General features: G+C 33.0%; 1 protein-coding gene across 2 annotated transcripts in view; it reads right to left on the bottom strand.

Annotated features, from left to right (window-relative positions):
• The window catches only part of LOC148626193 (eIF-2-alpha kinase GCN2-like), a 48,054-nt gene extending 25,517 nt beyond the window's left edge, over window positions 1-22,537 (bottom strand). For both annotated transcript variants that reach the window (XM_088569974.1, XM_088569976.1), the window contains exons 1-16: window positions 22,295-22,537; window positions 19,987-20,111; window positions 19,212-19,314; window positions 17,727-17,900; window positions 15,954-16,034; window positions 15,208-15,395; window positions 14,183-14,307; window positions 13,070-13,230; window positions 12,207-12,317; window positions 9,352-9,504; window positions 8,074-8,138; window positions 7,526-7,637; window positions 4,878-4,978; window positions 3,227-3,360; window positions 2,176-2,324; window positions 372-505 (exon numbers count right to left, since the gene is read on the bottom strand). In XM_088569974.1, coding sequence (XP_088426100.1) covers window positions 372-505; window positions 2,176-2,324; window positions 3,227-3,360; window positions 4,878-4,978; window positions 7,526-7,637; window positions 8,074-8,138; window positions 9,352-9,504; window positions 12,207-12,317; window positions 13,070-13,230; window positions 14,183-14,307; window positions 15,208-15,395; window positions 15,954-16,034; window positions 17,727-17,900; window positions 19,212-19,314; window positions 19,987-20,111; window positions 22,295-22,402 — 2,024 coding nt within the window. In that variant the 5' untranslated portion in view covers window positions 22,403-22,537. The remainder of the gene's footprint in view (window positions 1-371; window positions 506-2,175; window positions 2,325-3,226; window positions 3,361-4,877; window positions 4,979-7,525; window positions 7,638-8,073; window positions 8,139-9,351; window positions 9,505-12,206; window positions 12,318-13,069; window positions 13,231-14,182; window positions 14,308-15,207; window positions 15,396-15,953; window positions 16,035-17,726; window positions 17,901-19,211; window positions 19,315-19,986; window positions 20,112-22,294) is intronic.
• Between the last annotated feature and the right edge of the window lie 851 nt (window positions 22,538-23,388).

Genomic DNA, 23,388 nt, shown 5'->3' with positions numbered 1-23,388 from the left:
TAGATTTGAAAATTAAGGGAGATAAATCTGTAAATGACACTCAAATACAATAGAATCTATTGGATTTTCGAAATTGATTATCTCCTAAGAGCAGGCAGATTTGAATGAATAATTACATATTTCATGGTATAGACCCAAAAAACAACTTAATTACAAAAATAAAAATATGTAGCCTTTTTGGGGGTGTATCACATTTTTCAGATTTTGCATGTTTCTTACAAAGAGAGCTACTTAAAAATTTGGTTTGGTTTAGACAGGTGTTCAGTTTGCCAAGGTTCAGAATGCATGGGACATAAACACGTGTCTGGTTTAGACAGCTTTTCAGATTTTTCAGGTTTCACTGAGGTTCTAAGTCATAATATATACTATACCTTACGACATTCTCATGATTGAGTCTGGACAGTAGTTTCACTTCTCTTGTAATTTTCTTATTAAAATATTTACTTTTAGGATTTAAAGGAATTCTCTTGATAGCATATTTTCTCCTGTCAAGCTTATTCCTAACCTGAAATAAAAACAAAATGTTTTATCAGTACTATTTTAAGACATGGTATTGCTCATCTGAGAAAACAAAATCCACAATGGAAAGTACTGAATACACTTTAAAAACATGAGTCTTAATGATAAAATCCTGAATGAAATGGAATTCTGTTTTAATAAAAAAAAAATATCTGAATTTTTCAATACCAATTACACCAATATGATTAATACCTTACTGAATACACAGTCAAATACTAATGTGCAAAATAATATCAATCCAAGGGGTGTAGCACCTGGTACATAGGTACAATTCTTGTCAAAATCTTTCTAAAATAGGGTATTTTACAACTGCCCCAAAAACCATCATTCTTGCTGTACAAATCAATTTTTTAGATCCTATGCCTCTGAATCCTTTTAAGTGGAAGTGTCTACAAGAGTGGAGTAGAATTTAATCTTTAGAAAATGATTGGATGTTCATAAAATAGTGCTGGATCCAATCAGGATTCATTTTCTAATTGTTAAACCCTGATCAGCTAATTGCTCCTCGGAGATTATTTACCTGTCATAAAATGTATCCTTACTTGTTTAGACAGCAATTAACAACTTTTGTCAGATTATTGATTCTTTTAATTAAAGAAATGATACTGAAATGCGAATTAGGGGTTTGATTTCGGAGTTTTTAGATAATTTTGACAAAATCGTGTTTTGTGTCAAATTTGACATAAAAATCGTGTTAGGTAAACAACAAAAATGGCAGTGAAGTTTCATGGTTTCAAGAGGGCTTAAATTCTAACTGGGGCACATTATCGCGACCGAAAAGGGCACTTGGCGTGTTGGAAAAGGGGCATGGCGTCCTGTAAAAAGGGCATGTTTACTTTGCTTTAGATTTAACTCTGGTTTTATGGAATGTTCCCAGTGTAATAAATTTCAATAATTCACACTGTGAAAGAAATTTGGTAATTTCACTCTCAGACTTTCTCCTGCCAAAAGGTCAAAACTTTGATATCAATCAGCCAACCACAGAATTTAAAATTCATGTTGAAAATAAGATAAGAGTAATCAAGGGAACCAAGTTATAGTGGTAATCAAAAGAATGTAATCCAGAGACATACACAACAAAGAACATAAAGTAACTAAAATCATACATACAAAGTAACAAAAGCAAAGAAGCAACTCGGACTCCACTAAAAACTGGGTGCATGAACCAGGTGCACCGGTAGGGCAAGCTTCCTCTGCTTTTCTAGAAACACCTGCCGAGTTGCCCATAAAAAGTTAAGTCTGGGGTAGACGAAGAGGAAAGGAAAACTATGACATGTTGAACAAATCAGTTTTCATGGTGCAGATGGATACACCATAGCGATCCATGAGCTCATAATGACGACCATAAAACTTCTGTAGTGATGACTTCAATCTTGTAGCAACATAACCCTGTTCCAGAAGCCTATTTGTTACAATTCTAGCACAATACAAAAAGTCTGTGTAGTTTCGGCAAGTTCTGACATAACGTACGATAATATTTTGGTTATTTACTCTTTCCAATTTAAAAAATAATCTATTGTTATAGTGCATTCTATGTTAAATAAACCTGTATATTAAGACCAACTGCATTATGTGACCATGATTTTGCTTTCCCATGGATGGTCACTTAATACAAGTTTGACTAAATGCTTTGGTTATCTTTTCTCTAATACTCACCTCAATAACATCACCAAAGCCTCCTTTGCCAATAGATCTGAGTATTTCAAACTCATTAGTGAGTCTAGATTGTCCACTGGCTTCAAATGCTGTGATAAAGGGTAAATCGGGCGAATCATCATCTTCTGAATCACTGTCTTTTTCTGGTTCTGTAAGATATCATACTATAACTACAGTCAAATTTATCCAACAGACCACCTGTATTCAGTAAAACCCAGTCTTAACAGACTATTCTTAAAACATTAGTGTCTTCCATTGTATGAAAAATTTACCTGTATTCAAAGACAAACTGCATTATGTGTCCACAATTTTGTTCTTTCTTGGAAGATCACTTAAGACAACTATAACCAACTTCTCACTGCAACCACTCTATTTCAGCAGTCAAAAGGCATTTGCTGTACATTTACATTTGTTAAAATGTCACTAACTGAATATGTGACGTCACAAATGTTACATATGTCTTAATATCACTAATTGTATACGTGATGTCATAAAAATTTCATGTGTATTATTTTCACTACTTGTACATATACAATGTATGCCTGGTCCATATAAAGCCAAATACCAAATTTTAAATTGACCCATTCATTCAGAGTCAAGAGTTGCCATGAAATGACAAACGGACAAGGTGATTCCCATATCCACTTATTGAGTGGGGTATAACAACTCAAATACAATCAACATCATAATTTGCAAATGTCAGTTCACTCATAATAACACTTGTTCAACATCATGCAATGCCATTCTATCATAAAACGGGTCAAAGACAGATTGATTGATTGATTGTTGGGGTTTAACGTCCAATTTCGTTATACACAAGTAGATGTCTGACAGACCTGAAATCAGATCCCAATATATGGGACCCATATCTGATACTGGATACCAAATATCAAGAGGCTGTGATTAATAGCCAAGAAAAGTGTTATGAAAAATAATTTCCCTGCCTGCACGCTGTCTACCCAACATTCACCATACTATGACCCGAATTCAGACAAAAATCCATGCCTTTAAATCCCTAACTAAATCCATAACTTCCATGTTTTGTACATACTTTGATTTTGTTCTTCTACAACAGCTGGTTTCTGAGGACCATAGTGGATAGTGTGTGGTAACTCATCTTTAATAAAACTATGATCCAACAACTGGTGTACCGACCAACGGTGTCTTTCATCCTTCATTAGACATCTGAAATCAACGGTAGGTGTGTTAACAAATACTAATACTCTTTCTAGAAAAGCAGAGAACGCTAACCCTACCAGTGCACCTGGTCTATGCTCCCAGTTTTTAGTTGCTCATTTGCTTTGGTTACTTTGAATGTATGATTTCAATTACTTTATGTTCTTTGTTGTGTATGTCTGTTTTCCATGTCTGGTCCTTGTCCCTGGATTATATTCTTTTGATTACTGCTATAACCTTGGTTCCCTTGATTACTCTTAGGCAAGAACTATGGTATTGCCATGATACATAGCAATTCTTTATAATTATCAATAATTTGTACTTTTTTCTTATGAAATTGTTGACATACATTTTTCTATCTCTTGTACATGGCAATATATTTGAAAACATCCATCAAAACATTGGGAATGATTGTATGTCACCTACAGAGTTTTGAATGAAAATTATGTCACAATGTCTGTTAATATGACACTTGTGTCAGTCCCAGTAAAATGAACATTTCAAGGGCAGATAACTCTGTCAAAAACCTCATTTTTCTCACACTCTATTGAAAAATTTCTTAGCAAAGCCAGTAATGCAGAGATTAAATAATGGTCTTTTCAAATAGAGAAAGTATCCTTGAGTGGTTTTACATTGTCAGATCGGTGGGGTTTTGACATGCATGTTTCTGATTTTTCCCATTTTTCCTGATTCTTACACACACTTACACTTAAATTATCAAAAAAGCAATTATTAGATTGCCAATAAACAGAATAAAAGTTAATTTCGATTTTGATACTGACAATATCATGTGAAACATCCCAACTCGTGCTCATGTGCTAGTCAAGATATTCAACGCTACTGTCAGTATCAAAATCGATAGTAACTACTATTCTATATTTATTTCAAAATGCAACATTTTGGCCCTAAAAAAATTGGTTAAGAAAGACAAGAATTATTTTTTTGTGGTAATTGCCAAATCTGCGGCAGTTTACATAATTATCTTCCTTGTATAAAACAAAATTTCCACTTTTGTCATTTTATCTATCTTCATTCACTTTTTAGCTTCTTCGTTAAGAATCCTTGTATGTTGTACATTGTCTGATACAAAAGCATAATAATTCCATTTGTTACAATAAGTTTTTGGTTAAGATTAGAATTCTATAAAAATGACTAGTCCATTTTGGATTTAATGCTCTGATGAATATTTACTCCTTGAGACATGTTAAGCATACCAAAATGTGTGATATTTATATTCATATTTATATTTATATAGTGGGTATTTTTGTATTTATAAACCACAAGGTCAGTGTGACTGAGGATGGATCCCAGGTCCCCAAGAGTATTTGAAAAGTAGTCACTTTTCTGACCTATGGTGTATCAGATTTTTATCACAAAATTTAAAACACTTATAATGCTGAGGCTTCATTCCTTGTATTGCATATGTCGAAGCTGGATTTTGGCTTCATATTTCAGTCAGATATATTTCTGAATTACATTTGATATTGTACTTTTCATCTTGTGAGTGTATTAATCATTAAACTTACTTTGTTAAGAAATCCTGAAAGACTGGAGGGAAGCTTTGTGGTATTTCTGGTTTAACAGGATCAGCTGATATTCCTTGGGCTATAGACAACAATATCAAGCCCTAAATTCATAAAATACATGTATTACTAACTCATTTACATTAGAAAACACACTGTAATAAATACTGAAAAGATCAAAATTAAAATAGCAAAAAATATTTGTTTATTTAAGGATTGTTAGCAATTTATGACCAGGTTTTGTGAAATAACCAACTTTGCTTTGTGGTTCATGAAGTGTAAACTGCCCCAAAGTGGGTTATGTGAGGAAAGCTTGTTCAAAAGTTTAAAACAATCCTTATGATTTAATGTCTTGTCTATAAAAGTAAAAATAAAATTTTGCACTTCATTTAAGCATTTAGTTTGGATTCTTCGGAATTATTTGAATTACGGACCATGGACCTATTGACGTTCATGGCTTCACAGTACCAAGTTAATTTTTTCGAAAATAACCTTCAGATATAACTTTATGAGCAAGAAATTTTGCCAAAATGAGAGATGTTTTAAAATGATAGCATTAACTCTTGTTGGACAAGATACATAAAAAGCTAAATTCCTTCCTTAACAATCTTGCCCAGATGAGAACTAAACAGTTAAATTATTTCTGTATCATTTTACCGGTAATGGGAACGTATGAACTGAAATTGAAATTGACATCCCTACACTTGCACATGTTTGTGTTTACCGATGATGATGAAGTGGTTAACCCTATAATAATGGACTGGTAAGAAAAAAATGTACAGTATGTTGTTATGAACCATAAATCTGGCAAGTGTATTTATAATTTTATCAAATAGTTAACGAAGCTTTTACAAAACCAGATATATTATTTAGACCCGACTTAATCAAGATGTTTATGCACAGGTGTGCAATGATACCAGTATACACTAATAGCTTGCTATACAAGAAATATATGTGAACCAAACACCTTCTATTGCCTAAAAAATTCTTCTTAGAACTTATTTTTAATGAAAACTTAAATGTCATTAAGCCACTTATTAAAGCTACCATGGTTTTCCTTTTTCCATAAAAAAAATGGCATTGATGGAACATGAAGTGATACCCTGCCACCTAATGGTGAAAAAAAATGGGATGGCAAAATGTTCAAAACTCAAAAAAAGCATTTTGGATTTTGCTGAAAATTAAACTTGACCTGTATTTTAAACAAGAGGCTCCCAGGAGCCTGAATCGCTCACCTGGTTAAATTTTTGCCTTTCAAGGGCAATAACTCTTACAAGGAATTGTCAGACAATTTTGATTCATTGGAGACTTTAGTAAGCCTAATAATAAGGATCATTTCAGCAATTGAAAGCTAATGGCTAAACCTAACAGATTTAAAGATGTATGCAAAAATCTGCTGTCTGACTCTTTTGTTCTATTTTTAGAAATGGCAGCCATATTTTTTCAGCAATCAAAAATTGGTCATTTCGTTAAGGATACCCTATAAAACAAAAATGCCAACTTTCATTGAATTCTGAATAGTAGTTTCTGAGGAGATTTTTTTAAAGTAATAACATCAAAAACGGCAAAAAACGGCCAAAAAGGACAATAACTCCAACATGGGTAAACAGATTTTTACCAAATTTTGACCACAGATAGATCTCATTATGCTGAATACTTTTACCCTGTCAGATTTGGGTTAAACCTAGCTGTTTTGAATATATGCAAAAATCTGTTGTCTGACCCCAATGTTCTATTTCTAGTAACAGTAGCCATGTTTTTCAACAGATCAAAAATCCAAAGAGTCATTTTGTTAAGGATATTCTATAAAACAAAAATACCAACTTTCATTGAATTCTGTAAAATAGTTTCTGAGGAGAAGATTTTTTAAAATAATAACATCAAAACAGCAAAAAACTTCCAAAAAGGGCAATAACTCCAACATGAGTCAACAGATTTTCACCAAATTTTGACCACAGATAGATCTTATGCTGAATACTTTTACCCTGTCAGATTTTGGTTATACCTAACTGTTTTGGAGATGTATGCAAAAATCTGCTGTCTGACTCCCATGTTATATTTTTAGTAACGATGGCCATGTTTTTTTTTTAACAGATCAAAAATCTGAACGGTTATTTTGTGCAGGATACTCTAAGAAACAACCATCTTAGGTTTCATCCAAATTCATTTAGCAGTTTCAGAGGAGAAGATGTTTGAAGAAATTGTTAACGACGACAAGGACGGACACCAAATGATGGCAATAGCTCACTTGGCCTATGGCGAGAAGAGCTAAAAATTCATTGATCAGTTCCCAAGTTATCATCTGGAAACCCTCAAGGCCTGACATGCAACTTTTCGGATGGTATCAAATAATACCTCACCACTTCTTGTAGCAGGGATATAAAAAATACTAGAATAGACTGTTTCAGAAACTGTATAGCATTGAGGGATTGTTATTGTTCATGATGTACCTGATTGGTCAAGACACATTTTATAAGTATGCTGGAAAGATGCAAGGTTGTTGATGAGTATGGAAGTTGAATTTTTTAATTGGTCTATTGCCATAATAAACCTCAGTCCGTAACTTAACTTGTGCTTAAATTTGTGGCCATGACTTCAAGAGTTTTTGACCAATCAAAACTAAAGATATCAATTTCAACAAATATACAAACCAGTTGATAAACATCTCCCTTTTTACCCCCTCGACCTGGAGGGGTATCAGTTTCCCTCGAAAAATGAACTCCTGGTCTGGAAGACTCCACTGTACAATACAGGTCAGATAATCTAAAACAGATATTTAACAAAAACAGCAGTTGTGGAGGATGAAAACATGTTTATTCACCATAACACACAAAAATATTTCTTATATTGAAAATAATTGATTTAAAGATGAGTCTGACAAAAAATAGCACTATTCAGACACACTGTTCCACCATATGCTAAAAATGGTGCAATTTAAACACACTGTTCCATCATAACATGCCATAAATAGTGCCGTTCAGACAAACAGTTCCATCACATGCTCATAAATTGTCTTTTAGAGGTACTTTTCCATCATATGCCAGAAAAAGTGTGTTTCAGATTTGTTCCATCATATGCCAGAAATAGTGTTTCAGATATGTTCCATCATATGCCAGAAATGTGTGTTTCAGATGTGTTCCACCACATGCCAAAATAGTGCCTTCAACAGTAAATCTAATCAAAGATGTAATACACATACCTTTTATCAATACTGTAATCACTGATTCTTATCCTTCCATTCTTATCTACAAATATACTGGAGGTCTGGAATAAAGGAAAAATTATGGACACCGGTTGTACAGACGGACAATCAAACAGACAGACAAAAAGACAAACTTAAAACCTTTTACCCACTACTTTAAAGGTAGGCTTAGAAAGATGTCTTACAAATCAGGCCCTATCACCACAAACTTGAAAATTTACTAAAAATTCAGTTTGATACAACATCATATTCAGACTTTGATTGTCTGAATATAGCTGAAATATTGCTGCTCCGACGTTAAACCCCAACAATCAATCAATCAATCAGACTTTGATTGTAGTTAGTATGAAAGTTACGAATATTATTAGACTTAAGTAAACGTAAAGTTTTGTGGCGCTGGGGCCAAAAGTAAAAAAAAGTAATAAAAAATACAACATCTTAAGTAACCACTTAATGGAATTGACTGATAAAACTATGAGCTGATGTTCTGATATTTTAGTGGAGTCTGGGTTGCTCTTTTACTTTATTTTTGTGTGATTTTATTTTTTTGTTATTTGATGTTGAGCATGTCTATTTCTTTTGTCTCTATCCCAAGATTAACTGTCCGAATCCTGGAGCCTTCATTTCATTTTTTAGTTTTTCATAAACAATTTATGTTGTTAGGAAAAAGACATTTCATGGTTTTCATAAAAATTCAGTAATTATATATGAAAGTAAATTAATGTCAAAAACTTATATTGCATGACACACAATAAAAGGTGCCAGGTGAACCTGCCTATCTGGCAAGGGAGTCATTGATTTACAAAAGTAAAACACTTTACAACTAGAAATACTGTGAGCAAGCATGGGTTCTTGGCACGAGTGGTTACTGTGAAAGTACTATTGTTCGTGGGGTACCAATTTTCGTGGTTTTCGAGGGTAGGCAAAACCATGAAATTTGGTTCAAAACGAAAAGGACATTCTCATTGACGTGTCTACTGAAAATCTCAAAACCACGAATTCAAGAAGCCACGAACTTGTGTTTCTTCCCTAATCCACGAAAATTGGTATCAACGAATTAAAGTACTTTCACAGTATGTTTTAGTTATTCACTCTTTCCAATTAATTATTCTATTTATTTTATATAGGTTTTCTCCATTATTGGTTGCTGTTTTCAACATAAACTTTAAATTTTGTGGATTGATATTCATGTTGTGAAGTTTTGGTGTTACACAGGGAAAATTCTTTCAATCACTGCTATCTATATAATAATAAAATATTTAACATAAGACTTACCCTAAGATTTTTATGAACTACATCTTTATTATGTAAGTACTCCAAGCCCTGCAAAATTTCATCACAGTAAACTTTGATTATATCTATTGACAACGGACGGGATTCTGTGATATGCACACTGAGACTCACACCTCCGGAATATTCCATTAAAATCTGAAATGACAATCACACAGACTCAGAAATATTATCGATTCTAACATGCTTCAAATCTCTTTAGACCACAGCCGAGGTAAAAAAGTGATAAACATGTGATATAAGACTGTGTCTATTCAACAATAAGAAGAAATTAGTACTATAAGAATCGAAATAAATCACAGAAACTCCATTTTATCATTGTTTTACCATGGGCTGGCAATTTATGTTGTTATTTAACCCCTCGCTATTGCTAAGGGTAAAACAATGTGACATAAATGGCCAGCAGATGGTAAAACAATGATAAAATGGAGTTTCCATGATTTATTTCTTTAATCAAACCTATCTTTGCAACCACCTGTATTCAACAATAAAATGTCATAAAAGACTATGGCTCCCTATGTATAGCACAAACCCTACTGTATTAGAAGGTCATCTAAGACATCTAGAGTACTGTGAAAGTACTTTAAATCGTAGATACCAATCTTTGTGGATAAGGGAAGAAACACAAGTTAATGGATTCTTAAATTTGTGGTTTTGAGATTTTCAGTATACACATTGATGAGATTCTCCTTTTCGTTAGAGTCAAATTACGTTGTTTGGCCTACCTACAAAACCCACGAAAATTGGTGCTCCATGAACAATAGTACTTTCACAGTATTTCAGTAAAATTCAAAATATCTAACACATCATGTGATCAACTACTGTAGAATCTGGTCATACTAAGAAATTTTTTACACCATTTCTGGTAACTCAAAATTTAAAATTGTTTCCAGTTTTTCTTTTGCTAAAAATTGATATAGTCATCAGCAGGCTTTTATTTGAGTTATCAGGTATTGCTGCAGTGGGAATCTAGAGGGGCAAAAATGTTTGACCATACAATATGCAATCTAATTAGAATTAGACCAATCAATTGTTCCATCAATACAGAGACTGAATGGAACAATTGATAGGTCTACTGTAATCATATTAAGTACCAGTCCACATAAAATTCAGACACTACCAATGGTAAAGTGATTCTTGGTCAAGAAAAACCCACCAAACAAATGATGCTTTTTAGTCAACATATGCTATACTTTCACATAACAACCTTTTCTGCATTCAGATTTGCACTTTTAAGAAAATCATACATTTATCTCCCACTAAAAGCAACCAAATGAAGCCAAATCAAGAAGGATAACTCTTGCAAAGTGCAAATTTCATGCACAATATATAAGTTTTATCTCAAATGCACAACAACCAAATGAAAAACGTAATCAGTTACTGTTTATGAACAAGAAATTAAACTGAATTTGGTGGGTTTTTGACATGCATGAATCACCTGCTGTCTGATTTTTAGAAAGACTGCTACTTAATTGTTGTTTTTGCTATTTTTAGTGGATTCTGTCAAATGAATGGGAAATTTTCAGGTATCAATTTTCACTGTTTCAAAAATATTATTAGTGCTCTCAATTCCATTTCACATGTACTATTTTTCACGGCTTTCTGACCACAGTGAAAATAGAGAAAATCAGTACACCGTGAAAATCAATACGTTTACAGCAATTTTAATTAGATTGATACAATGTGTAAATAAAAGGTTAACAAGATCACTCTATTACTAGAGTTTGTTTGTTTGTTTGTTGGGGTTTAACGTCCGAGCAGCAATATTTCAGCTATATTCAGACGATGAACATGAAATTGATGATAACATGAACATGATATGATGATGAAATGCAAAAGGGATGGGACAAAAGGACAATGGGGTAGACAAATTTTGATTGCCACTGGAAATAGGGAGAGGTGGGTAGGGTCGGACAATTTAGCCTCCTGTGGCGGAGCCTTATGGTTCCTACTCCGGGAGAATACCACAGTAGGGTTCTTTAACGTGCGAGGAATGTGGCATCTTTCCCAACACGGTGCACCATTATGGTTTGCGGTCAGGTTTTCTGTATTATAGCCTGACAACCCCAGCATGCAACATGCCAGGGGTACCCCATTCCACCACCTGGGGCACACATCCCAGTTGCTCTGTGGGCAGAGCGCCCTAGCCCCCGGCTAAGGTTCTGAGCACTATTTAGTTGCCTTTTACGACAAGCTTAGCACTGCTGCAGGCCTATTCTTTTAACACCTGGACCTGCACGGGCCCAATTACTAGAGAACAACTCACCTGTGAAATTTTACCTTAGTATTCAAGACACTGTGCAATAGACATGCATCGATTCAACACTTGGATTTTTAAGAATGTCACTTGGGCAATATATATTTTTAGTTAAAAATGACTGAAGTGTCAGTCTCTGTAAGAATCAGGCAATGGTTGAAACATTGTATGAAAAAAAACCAACCATCTTGAAAGTGTAATTTTACTATTTGCACCATTAGAATCAAGGAAAACTGACCAGATTCTCAAATTCATTTCGGTAAATTGAGATATAATGAAATAAACTTAAATGAGCATTTCAAGTGCAGATAACTCTGTCAAAAACTCAAAATTTCCTTACATTCCATTGAAAAATTTCTAAACAAATCCAGTGATGCAGAGATCAAATATCTTTTCAGATAGGGAAATTATCCTTGAGTGAAACTATATTGTTAGATTGAAGGGTTTTTGACATGCATGTCTCTGATTTTTCCCATTTTGCCTGATTCGTATACTTAACTGTACAGCTGAACTGGAATACCCATGGTCAAATCACAGTAAAAGGAAAATAAGCTATCACTTCAAATAGCATTAAATAACTTACATATACAGTACATTTTCCCGGCTCCTGTATATACTTGATAGCTAAGTAGTGAATGAGGTTTTTGTGTCGCAGTCTTATCAAGCTGTGAATTTCTTGTTCAATACTGATAACCTGAAATTAACATAACCTATAACAAAGGAATTCATTTTTTAATGACTGAAGAAAGTAAATCATCTAAACTGGAACATTAAGTCTTTGTAAGAATCATGCAAAATCTGAAAAATGTGATACACCCTAAAAAAGGCTACATATTTTTATTTTTGTAATTAAGTTGTTTTATGGGTCTATACTATGAAATGTGTAATTATTCATTCCAATCTGCCTGCTCTTAGAAGATAATCAACATTGAAAATCCAGTAGATTCTATTGTATTTGAGCGTCAATTACAGAGTTATCTCCCTTAATTTTGAAATCTACAGTGCATTCGATACAATTTTTATCTCCTAAGAGCACGGGTTATATGAAAAACCACATGTTAATTTCCGTTTACAATGACATTTCAAACAAAATATCAAAAATAAAAATATGTAGGCTTTTTACCCATGAATCACATTTTGCATGATCCTTAGCTGAAGTGCTACTTAACATCATATGCAAAGAAAAACATTTATCAGAAAATTTGTACCTATGTAAAAGTTTTATTTCTTTGATATAAATTTTAGTTTTTCATCTTTGGTTATTGCCTATTTATCTCAATGTGTTTTAATTTTTTGATCCTATTCCCTTATTCATGTGTTTGTGATTTTGTTTCTGTTTCTGTCAAGATTCTATTAAGCAAAGGATCAATCTACATTCTACATTGTGACTGTTGCCTGATGGGCCCTAGCTTAAGTTTAATTTCATCACTTCCTGATATTTCTCACTTGTTTTAAGAAAATAGCACCATCTTTGTCTTCAAAGTCAGTTCTTAGCACTCGTTTCTTGTTCATATGCCTCCATTTGAGAACCCATTCTGATATAGCTACCAATTCTCCATTAGCAGTGTCTATCCCAGCATATACTGTACTGCCATGGACACTGTGTCCTGGAATTAAATCAATGAATAGATTATAATATTAGTAATAGGATAGAGTGAATACAGTACCCGACCAGATCCATGCTACTATAACAGCAATCGGTGATCTATCATGGATTAGTTTCAAATCAGTTGTCGATTTGACAAAGTGATTTGCAAAACCAGTGATCATTTACACTTTACAGCATGCAACCGCTGATCAGTTAATTCATTTTACAAAATGCATTGCTTAGTTTTTTCATTTTACACAAACTTTCTAAACGATATAGATTTAGACTTATATTTGATTCGTTTTTATTTTAATTTCCCTTTATAAAAGAAATATAAAAAAGGAGTTTAATATTTTAAATTCAATGAAAATTTACAATAGCATCATATTAGATTTGTTCCAATGAAAATTCTAAAAATCACATTTATTACATAACAAAACTAAGATAAGATCTCAGCATTTAAAGCCTGTCCTTGTGTCTGTGTATAGTCCTCTCAGTCTTGGTTTAGAAGGCCTGTACTTACCTAAATGTATAGTCGTCTCCAACTTGGTTTAGAAGGCCTGTACACACCTAAATATGTACCTTTCTGTATAGTCATCTATCTCCGAACTGAAGACATGTACTTACCTAAACATGCACATCTGTGTGTAGTCCTCTATCTCAGTATTGAAGGCCTGTACTCACTAAACATGTACCTCTGTGTATAGTCCTCGATATCAGCATTGAAGTCCTGTACTTACCTAAACATGCACCTCTGTGTACAGTCCTCTATCTCAGCATTGAAGGCCTGTACTTACCTAAACATGTACCTCTGTAGTAAATAGTCCTCTATCTCAGCATTGAAGACCTGTACTTACCCCAACATGTACCTCTGTGTGCAGTCCTCTATCTCAGTACTGAAAGCCTGTACTTACCTTAACATGTTTCTCTGTAAATAATCATCATTCTTGCTATTGAAGACCTGTACTCACCTAAACAAGTACCTCTGTGTATAGTCCTCTCAGTCTTTGTATTGAAGGCTAAAACCACTATTCCACCAGTATGATCTTTACACTGATGATCTGACTCAGAATCACGCCTTGGAGTACTTGTTCTTCTGTTAATCAAATGAATGTAAAGAACAATAGAATATGGCTATGAAAGTATACATACTTTTGTGCAGCTTGATGATTATTAGTGCATATATTTGGGTGACTTCTAACTAGAATTGTAACTAGAAAATAAAATACATTAATTCATTCCCATGACAGCCAAAAGGTTACATAGGATACACTGTGAACTGACTAAACCAAACCCTGAATTATTAAAAAACCTGCCTAAACCAGATACTTTTTTATAGACAGACCTCTTGCATCAAATAAAAGGTATATTGAACTTGGAAAACCATATACCTGTCTAAACCAAACACATTTTACAGTCTAAAAGGGTTCAATTCAGACAGGTTTTATTTTACGAGTTCACTCACTCTAAAAGGAAAACATCATCCCTGACCATTATTGGCATTTCATAAAACTGACATACCATAAAAGCTATGCTCTAAATAAACAAAAACAATAACAAATTGAGACCTGTGTCACCATCAAATATTGTCAGCACATGAATGTCTTCAATATGTTTATAAACACTAAGCAAATTAAAAAACTACAGTATGAGTTACATATTAATAAAAGTATGTACTTATGATAGCAAATGGATGAGTTTAATAGCTAAAAATTCATACTAAATATTTGTCAAATGTGTCTATAATGGGAGGTGCACATCTTCAATATGTATATAAGCACTGTGCAATGTTTGATCAATACCACATGTATTTGAATATTAATTGAGTTACAGATTACAAAAGTGCTAAGTTTAAGAGGTACCCATCTTCAATATGTATATGAACGCTATACTATACTAGATGGATGGAGTTGTTGAGTGACTAATAAACCAGTTTTCACTGATGGTGACACAGGTAAAAATAGATATTTCAGTTTTATAAGAGAATGATATCAACCTTCTCCTTTTGTCAGGGTTATATCTAGCATCTGAATTGGTTGGTAATAAAACAGGTGAGGGTGAGTGAGATTTTCCTCGAGGCCTGTTGGGAGTACTTGGGGTACCAATGGGAGAACACTTCGGACCTTCCATTACAGGAGTAGAGGGTATGACTTTTTCTGCCTCCTTTACATTTTCTTCTGGTATCTATTAGAAACAAATGAAAAACAAATATTTGAAAAATGTGTCTGCAAGTATGATAAATAAGTTTTGCCTGGACATCATGAAAATCCTTGTTTCTAGCCCGTTTTTCCTAAATGTATCAAGTCACAGCCCCAAAAAATCAATTCAAACCTTCCTTATGTTGTATGACTTTTTGTGATATAATTTCATTCAAAACCATACATTTATTTTACACAAATATTTCTCAGATTTCTACCTACATCAATTTTTTTTATTGTGTTAGTACATTTGTTAAATAAATTTAGCAATATAGAAGTGTTATTTTCCAAGATTGTACAATACTCCTGCAAAAGTTAAGTGAAACACAGTAGGATTTATCCCACATGACTGATAGCAGCCATTTTGTTGATGATGCCAACTAGGATTGGAACCAGATATGGCCTATTTCTAGAATTTTGGAACAAACTCAAGTATGGGAAACTTTTTTTCAGCAATTTAGATTTGATTATTTCCAGGTCAGCAGTTTTAATCCATACCAGTGGGCTAACAGGAAACAAACATATATTCTTTTGGCCTAACTACCTGTTTTGCTTCCTTTCTTTTCTTTGTTTCTTCTTTAAGAGCATCATGTCTTTTCTGTATTTCATTCTGTAATAATTGTCTCTGCAATGGTAAAAAGTCTTTACAAAATCATTTACATAGTACATAAACTACTTCAAATAAATAGGATATAACGAGAATGGATACGGTGAATATATTAAAGATAAAACAACCCCACTAGGAAGAAAAATGACAACTCAAGGCCACCTATGAGTCTTCAATGAATAAAGAGAAACCATCATGGTATACACTGCCTAAATATTTGTAGTGAAAAGGTAAAATAACCCCAAAAAGTGCTTTCATATAGATCCTATTATTATACTGAAAATTAATAACATAAATATACAATATTATAGGGTAATGTCGAAAAAAAACTGCAAATATGTGTATGAGGTTTAGGGACAGGGCAAAATGTGAGGCTTCATTACACATTTTCCACTTTCACTGCCAAGTATATGTACAAGACGTATTTCAGCAACACCCTTATATTGTAATAATCTTGCGAAGTACAAGCAATGAAATTATTTTTAAATATTGATCAACTTTGTTGAATCACAATTTATCCAAATTGCAGGGTAAAAGGACACAAACACACAATGACAAGAGTTTCGCAGTAAAAATACAAATCAATGCAGATTAATTTTAACATTGACTAATTTTCTATTCATGCACTGTAATGTATTCACTTCTCTTTCATATTTTTATAATAGAAAAATGGATTAACTTCATGGTAATAGATTAAAATCATAAACTGTGCAAAGCTAACAAAAAGAATATTCATGTCTCCCATTCCAAAAATGCATATACCTTAATGGTCAATATATAAACATACTTGTCAAGTAGAAAAGGAGAAAGTTTGGTAAAGACCCCTTTTGGCCTCATAATTTGGGCATTTTTGAAAATTTTATTAAAGCTGATTTCTAGGTAGTAATAATATAGTAAAATGGCACAAACACTGAATATAAGATGTTTTTGACGAGATTTTTGACGTTATTCCAGATATAATAGTATGCATTTATGTAACTTTTACAAAAACCTTTAACTTTTAACGTTTCTGCAATTTTTAAGACGGTTTTTGTGTGGAAAGGAAGTGGCCATATCTGCTAACTGAAGATTTTTTACAAAAGTTGTAACTGACACAAAATATATGAAGCATGAGAGTCAACATGCATGTGACCATTGTTAAAACAAAGAAAAACTATGCAAAATCTGGTGTTTTCCAGCCTTTTCAATAGATTTCACAATCTCAGCCAAGTTTGGAGGGCATATATGACCGTACATGCTCAAATTATTACTATAAAACAATCACATCAACTATAAAACACATCAAAGAGCTAAAGAAACAACATAAAATTTTCTTCATGTAGACTTTGTTTCAGAGGCCAAATTTTGTCCTTACTGAACCAACTTCTTTGATGCACCGATTCCCACAATGTGGCATACTCATATAAAGCTTCTGTCAAAATACTTAAGACCTGTAGTAAGTTGTGGCATAAAAATCTGCACCCCCTCCCCCTAACTACTGACAAAGTCCATGTTTTGTATTATGAAACCCGAAAGTCATTTTGAAAGCAATGTAAAAAAGGAGATACACAATGGCATTATGATATAAAGATTGTGTGAAAGTTTCAGTGAATTCCATTCAGCAATTTCTGAGACAGACATATGAACAAACAGACAGACAGATAGCAAGACCACTATTAACCTCCCTCTTTTCAATGGGGATATAAAAATAAAATTTCATCAGGAGTCAACCTCTCTTTCTTCCTTCAATCTCAGAAAATCTATTCTCATTTTTCTCTCCATGTCTTGTTTTTCTTGAATCATCTTTTGGTTGTGCAACATCTCTTCATAAAAAGATTTCTGAGGTCCTTTGTAGTTTTCTCTCAGGAAGCTCTGAGCATACTGTGCTAACTCTAAAATCATCACCTGGAAAATAAAATAGTATTATTAGCAACTTTATCAATTCTCCATTGGAAGCTCTGAGCATACTGTGCTAACTATAAAATCAACACATGGAAAATAAAATATTATTATTGGCAACTTTACCAATTCTCCATTGTACCTCCTACCTGATAATTTCTATTCTCAGGCTAAAAAATACTAGCGATTTCTTATGACAATGTTATGTAACATTGACTGTGATGTCTTCGATAAAAAGAATAAAATAAATTTTTTAACTTTTAAAAGTTTCAACAAAACATCACATTTCCCTTTGTCAGACTCGCTGTGATATTTCCTGTCTTGACTTCAAAACTGATGTTATTCTGTAATAATTATGCATCCATGAATAACATGTATCAATTATTGTTTAGGTAAAACATACATGTAACAGAATGATTAACTTAAGCCACATTTTCTATGTACTTACCTGTAGAATCAGTTCAAAAGAGAGATATCTTGTTTAGTCCCTATGCCCCATGAGGAACAGCAGGTATAAATTCAAATTCTAATATGATCTTTAGACCACAGCGGTAAAAAAGTGATATACACATGGCCAACATTTCATGCAACATAAATATGCTGCGTCTATTCAAAAATATGAAGGTACTAATCCCATTAGAATTGAAATAAATCACAGAAAATTTTATCATTGTTTTACCACAGACTAGCCATTTATGTCATTTACCCCTTACTATTGCTCATAAATGGACAGTCCATGATAAAACAATGATAAAATAGAGTTTCTGTGATTTTCTTAAATATAGGCAAAATTACTACAAAAACATTCTTTGATAAGGAAACATAAACAACAAAAAGTATCAAAAAGTTGGAATCTTATGAATACCTTTATGTTAAACTGGCAAAAAATAATCTATCTCTTCCTGCTACCCCTACCTACCCTAGTTTTTTTACGCCTACAACAAACATTTTATGCCATTTTGGCTCAAGCACATTCAAAAGTCTAGACTGTTTTCCCATCAATAACTCAATACAAAATGTTTTTGTAAAATAAAATAATTTCCCTATTTACATACCTAGTTTTAATCTTGCTGGTAGCAGGAAACAAGACTTTTTTTTTGCCTAATCACAGGTGTTCCATTAGTTCAATTGTTTTCTACATAAGTCTAATGGTAAAATTAAACCCCGAACTAGCATTTATATAATTTAGGAAAACAATTTCTTTTTTATTTTAATTACATGTAACATTAGTTACATGTACATTTGTACATGAACATTATTCAATTTTTAAAGTTTTACCTGACAGGGTAAATAAAAATTCAGGACACCATAACATACCTCTCCAACTAAACGCTCAGCATGACTTTCTAATTCACTTCTCAATTTAGACACTTGTTCATTGGACAAACCTTTAGCATTCTCAAGTGAAATGTTAGGTTTTCTGAAGAAAAATATCAATAAATAGGTATACAATAGCCATAACAATGTCTTTCCTACAGGATGTAAAATCAATCCTCCTGTTAATTTATTCAAGCATATGTTTTTATAAGAATCTTACAAAATGTGGAAAATCAGAATTATGCATGTCAAAACCCCACTGATCTGACAGTATAATTAAACTCAAAGATGTTTTCTCTTTTTCAAAAGACCTTTTTTTTTATCTCTGCATCACCATATTTGCTCAGAAATTTAGAAAAATGAGGTTTTCAACAGAGTTATCTGCCCTTGAAATGTTCCTTGTCAGTGCATTTCAATGAAATTATTAGAACTGAATGTTGATTATCTCCTAAGAGCAGGCAGATATGAATGAATAATTACACATTTCATAGTATAGACCCATAAAACAACTTAATTACAAAAATAAAAATATATAGCCTTTTTTGAGGTGTATCACATTTTTCAGATTTTGCATGATTCTTACAAAGACAGTTACTTAAATACTGACAAAAATGTTTGAAAACCATCATTCATGAAAAAACACCTGAAAAATTAGTATTTCTTGTGCTTTATACATTTTTAAACAGTGTTTTATGAATATAATTACAAATTCTTGATACTGTGAAATTGTAATTCCTATCCACATTACATGTACAAGAATTATTGGATAACTTACACTTCAGGATAGTGACTTGTACATTGGATAATCATATTGATCATACTTCCACATTCAGTTTTACCAGCTATACTTTCAGACTGCTGCTGCTTCAGTGATAAGCAAATGTGCAAAGGTCGTTGAACCTAGAAATAAAAATAAAAATCTAAACAGCTCTGAGACTAATTGGGGTATGAACTTATGTTGCTTTTTTTCTGTTGATGTTTCAGGTTTCATCCGTCTCATATAAGTTTTGTTACACTGTGTTTTCTTGGTGCATGTAGATTAACGCATAGTACCCTTTGTCTTAGTCCTGTAATTAATTTAAATACAGGACTATGATAAAGGGTACCCGGTAGCTCTCGGATTTGGGCTTGGGTCTGAAACTCACATTTTTCATAATTGTTACAGTATAGAAAGAGACATACCATGACTGATCAATAGCATATTGGTACACCACTCTGAGATTGGTAGCCAATAACACTATTATTTCTTAAGATTTCTTACAAATTCTTGTTGGAAGTTGTAGGGCATAACCTACTATTCAAAATTTTTAAAAATTGGGAATATCTCTTTCAATGAAAAAAATTGGGAGTTACCACTAACAGAGTGGTGTACCACTTTGTTAGTGATCAGTCATGGTATGTCTCTTTCTGTATTGTACTTTTTCCAAGATTAAAAGTCTGTGCACCTTGCAAGCCTGCATGTTTTAAAATTTATTAAATTGGTCAAATGTACCTGTGCAGTTTCTGCAAAAAGTTTCTACTTCATTTCAACTAGCTTCTGTCAAATGATGATATTAAAAATTTATTTACTGAGTTAATGAAGGAATAAAAGACACTTTATACAACTGATTTCTATGATCATTTTAGTGTTATACACAATATTTCAATTCCATCTTAAAGTTGTTAAATTAAATTGAGGATTTTTTTTGTTTATAGTTAGCTGTTATGAAATATTGATACACTGTGTTTATGTTTAGGCTTCAATACAAACATTCTCTTGCACACCTACGTGAATGCAGAAGAATATTTACACATAATCAATATTATACTACTGTCAACACAAATTTTAATTTCTCCACTCTACACAGTGGAGATATTTTGAGTGGAGTCACCATTTCAAAAATTGTCTGTAATTAACTCCTGTCTTTATGCCAAAATATATTTTATGGTTCTAGTACTTTAATAACATTTCTGTAAACGGTAGAAACAAATTTTGAAAACTATTGAAATTTGGCAATTTTATCCTGGTTTTTACTTTGGTGGAGTCACAGTGGGGGACATAAGTGACTCCACTGTGAAGAGTGGAGAAATTAAAATTTCGGTTGATAGCAATGTAAATCTGCAGGACAACCACAGTGAAGGTGGCATGGACAAAGTGATAGTTTGTTCCAGTATTAAGTGTAAGAATACTTAATATATTTTTTTTGTCTTTTTAATTCTTTTAAAAGGCATTGTTCCAATACTTCACAGCAGTCGTATTTGTTTCAATCTGACCGGTGTTCATGAATGTATGAACAATCTGAAGAAGTTCATGCAAGTATGAATTTTCTCGCGAAGAGGTTCTCGACCCATGAAAAACGGCTATAAACATGAAGAATCTTATGATTAGAATTATTGTAACAAACATGTTTGCTGAACTCAAAATATGCATTTGTGCCACAGGCACTTGTTTTGTACAAAAACAATATATACCCTCCTCTTATCTTTTAGTCTGAGATTGCTCTGATGTCCAACAGATGATTTGCCAGACAAGCTGAGGCCATGGGACTTCATAGCTCGTCCCATGTGAAAAACACAGGATTGAGTGCATCGAGACAAAATTTTACTACTTTCTTGGCTCTTGAAAACTTAACACTTGGTATGCAATGAATGTTATGTAGAAATTTATGTTTTGAAAAAAGAATTAAAATAATCAACAAAATACTGTGATCACAAGTTTGAGATCTCAGAGTCAAACATTGTGCAATTTAATTAAAATAAGCAGTGTATAAAGATCATACAGAGTGAAAAACATGTCAATAGTGTACATGCAACAAGTAAGGTTTTCCCTTGAGTTTACAGAACTTCGACTTTCTAGCAAAATCCCATGTTTTTTAAATGGGACATGCTCTGACATCCCATGGCCCCAGCTTGTCTGGCAAATTAGCCATTGGACGTCAGAGCAATCTAGGTCTAGGACTACATCTCTTCAAGCAGGCACTTGTTTCATATGAAAAAAAATATATACCCCTCCACTTCTCATTACATAGGCACTTTTTTTATACGAAAAAATGGGAGGAATATTTTTTTCGAAGGAAACAAGTGCCCATGATTTGTGCATGTACCTTCCAAGTCTTGTTTCTGAGATCGATAGCATCATCCATGTAAACAGCCTGCAAAACTTGCCATTCTTCCTCTTGTCTTTGAAGAAGGGAGTCCTCTTCCATTTTCATAAATAGCAGAGACTCCTCCTATATTCACACATTATTGCTGTTGTCGTCATTTTGTCGAGAAAGGACAATAACACATTAGCGGTTTTGTTTACTACCGAATGAGTTGCATCATCAAACAGGAAACGGAAATGACTATTGTAGTTGCGAAAATGCTAAAACCTTATTTCAACTCCAGATCTGGTACTTAACTTTCGAAACAACCTCATTAAAACCAAAAATACAAAAAAGTGGCTATCATTAATCATGGACTTTATATTACACAACCTGCATTAATGTACAACAAATGTCAACTATTTGCATTTATTGGTACAGGCACTGGTAAGAGGAAAAGGCAGTACAGATACAGATGCTCAGTTTAATTTGTATATCATTCCCGGTGACTTGATTCAAATTACAACATGAATTATTCAAAACACATGCAATAAAAATGTAATTTCATTTGAATATTAATTATACTAATAGTTTTTACATAAATTGACATTGGTGTTTAAGTGAAAGGTATCATAATTCCCAAAACTTATACAAGAATTGTATTTGATGGGATAGTTTTGAATGGCAACCTTTACAATTTGTGTCGGGTAGCTGCTACTATTATCGCATTACACTCTGACTCGAACATTTGTATTATGATGGATGCCGCTGGTGGAGGAGGACAAACTTACCCCTCCAGAACACCGGATTTTTCCGTGGGAGTTCATATTGCTAGTGCTTTAGGTTTTTTTTTTGTTTTTGTTTTTGTTTTTGTTTTTTGTTTTTTGTTTTTTTTGTTTTTGTTTTTGTTTTTTTTTTTTTTTTGGGGGGGGGGGGTTATTATATTCAGTTTTTATACGTAATTATTTTGACGTAATTATTTTGTTCGGTCCTTTACATTTGGTGGGTAATCTTCGTCATTTTCCTGTTTAGCCGATATTGTACTATACAGATGCGATTGAGGTGTACTTTTTTGTACACAAAGTTGACCTACATAGTAAAATCTACAAATAAAA

This window comes from Perna viridis, chromosome 2 (genome assembly GCF_037379345.1).
Source record: "Perna viridis isolate PV_CMFRI_1.1 ecotype Kerala chromosome 2, ASM3737934v1, whole genome shotgun sequence".
Classification (NCBI taxonomy): Eukaryota; Metazoa; Mollusca; class Bivalvia; order Mytilida; family Mytilidae; genus Perna; species Perna viridis.
Note: the sequence above shows the minus strand (reverse complement) of the source record. Positions and strands in the feature narration are given on the sequence as shown.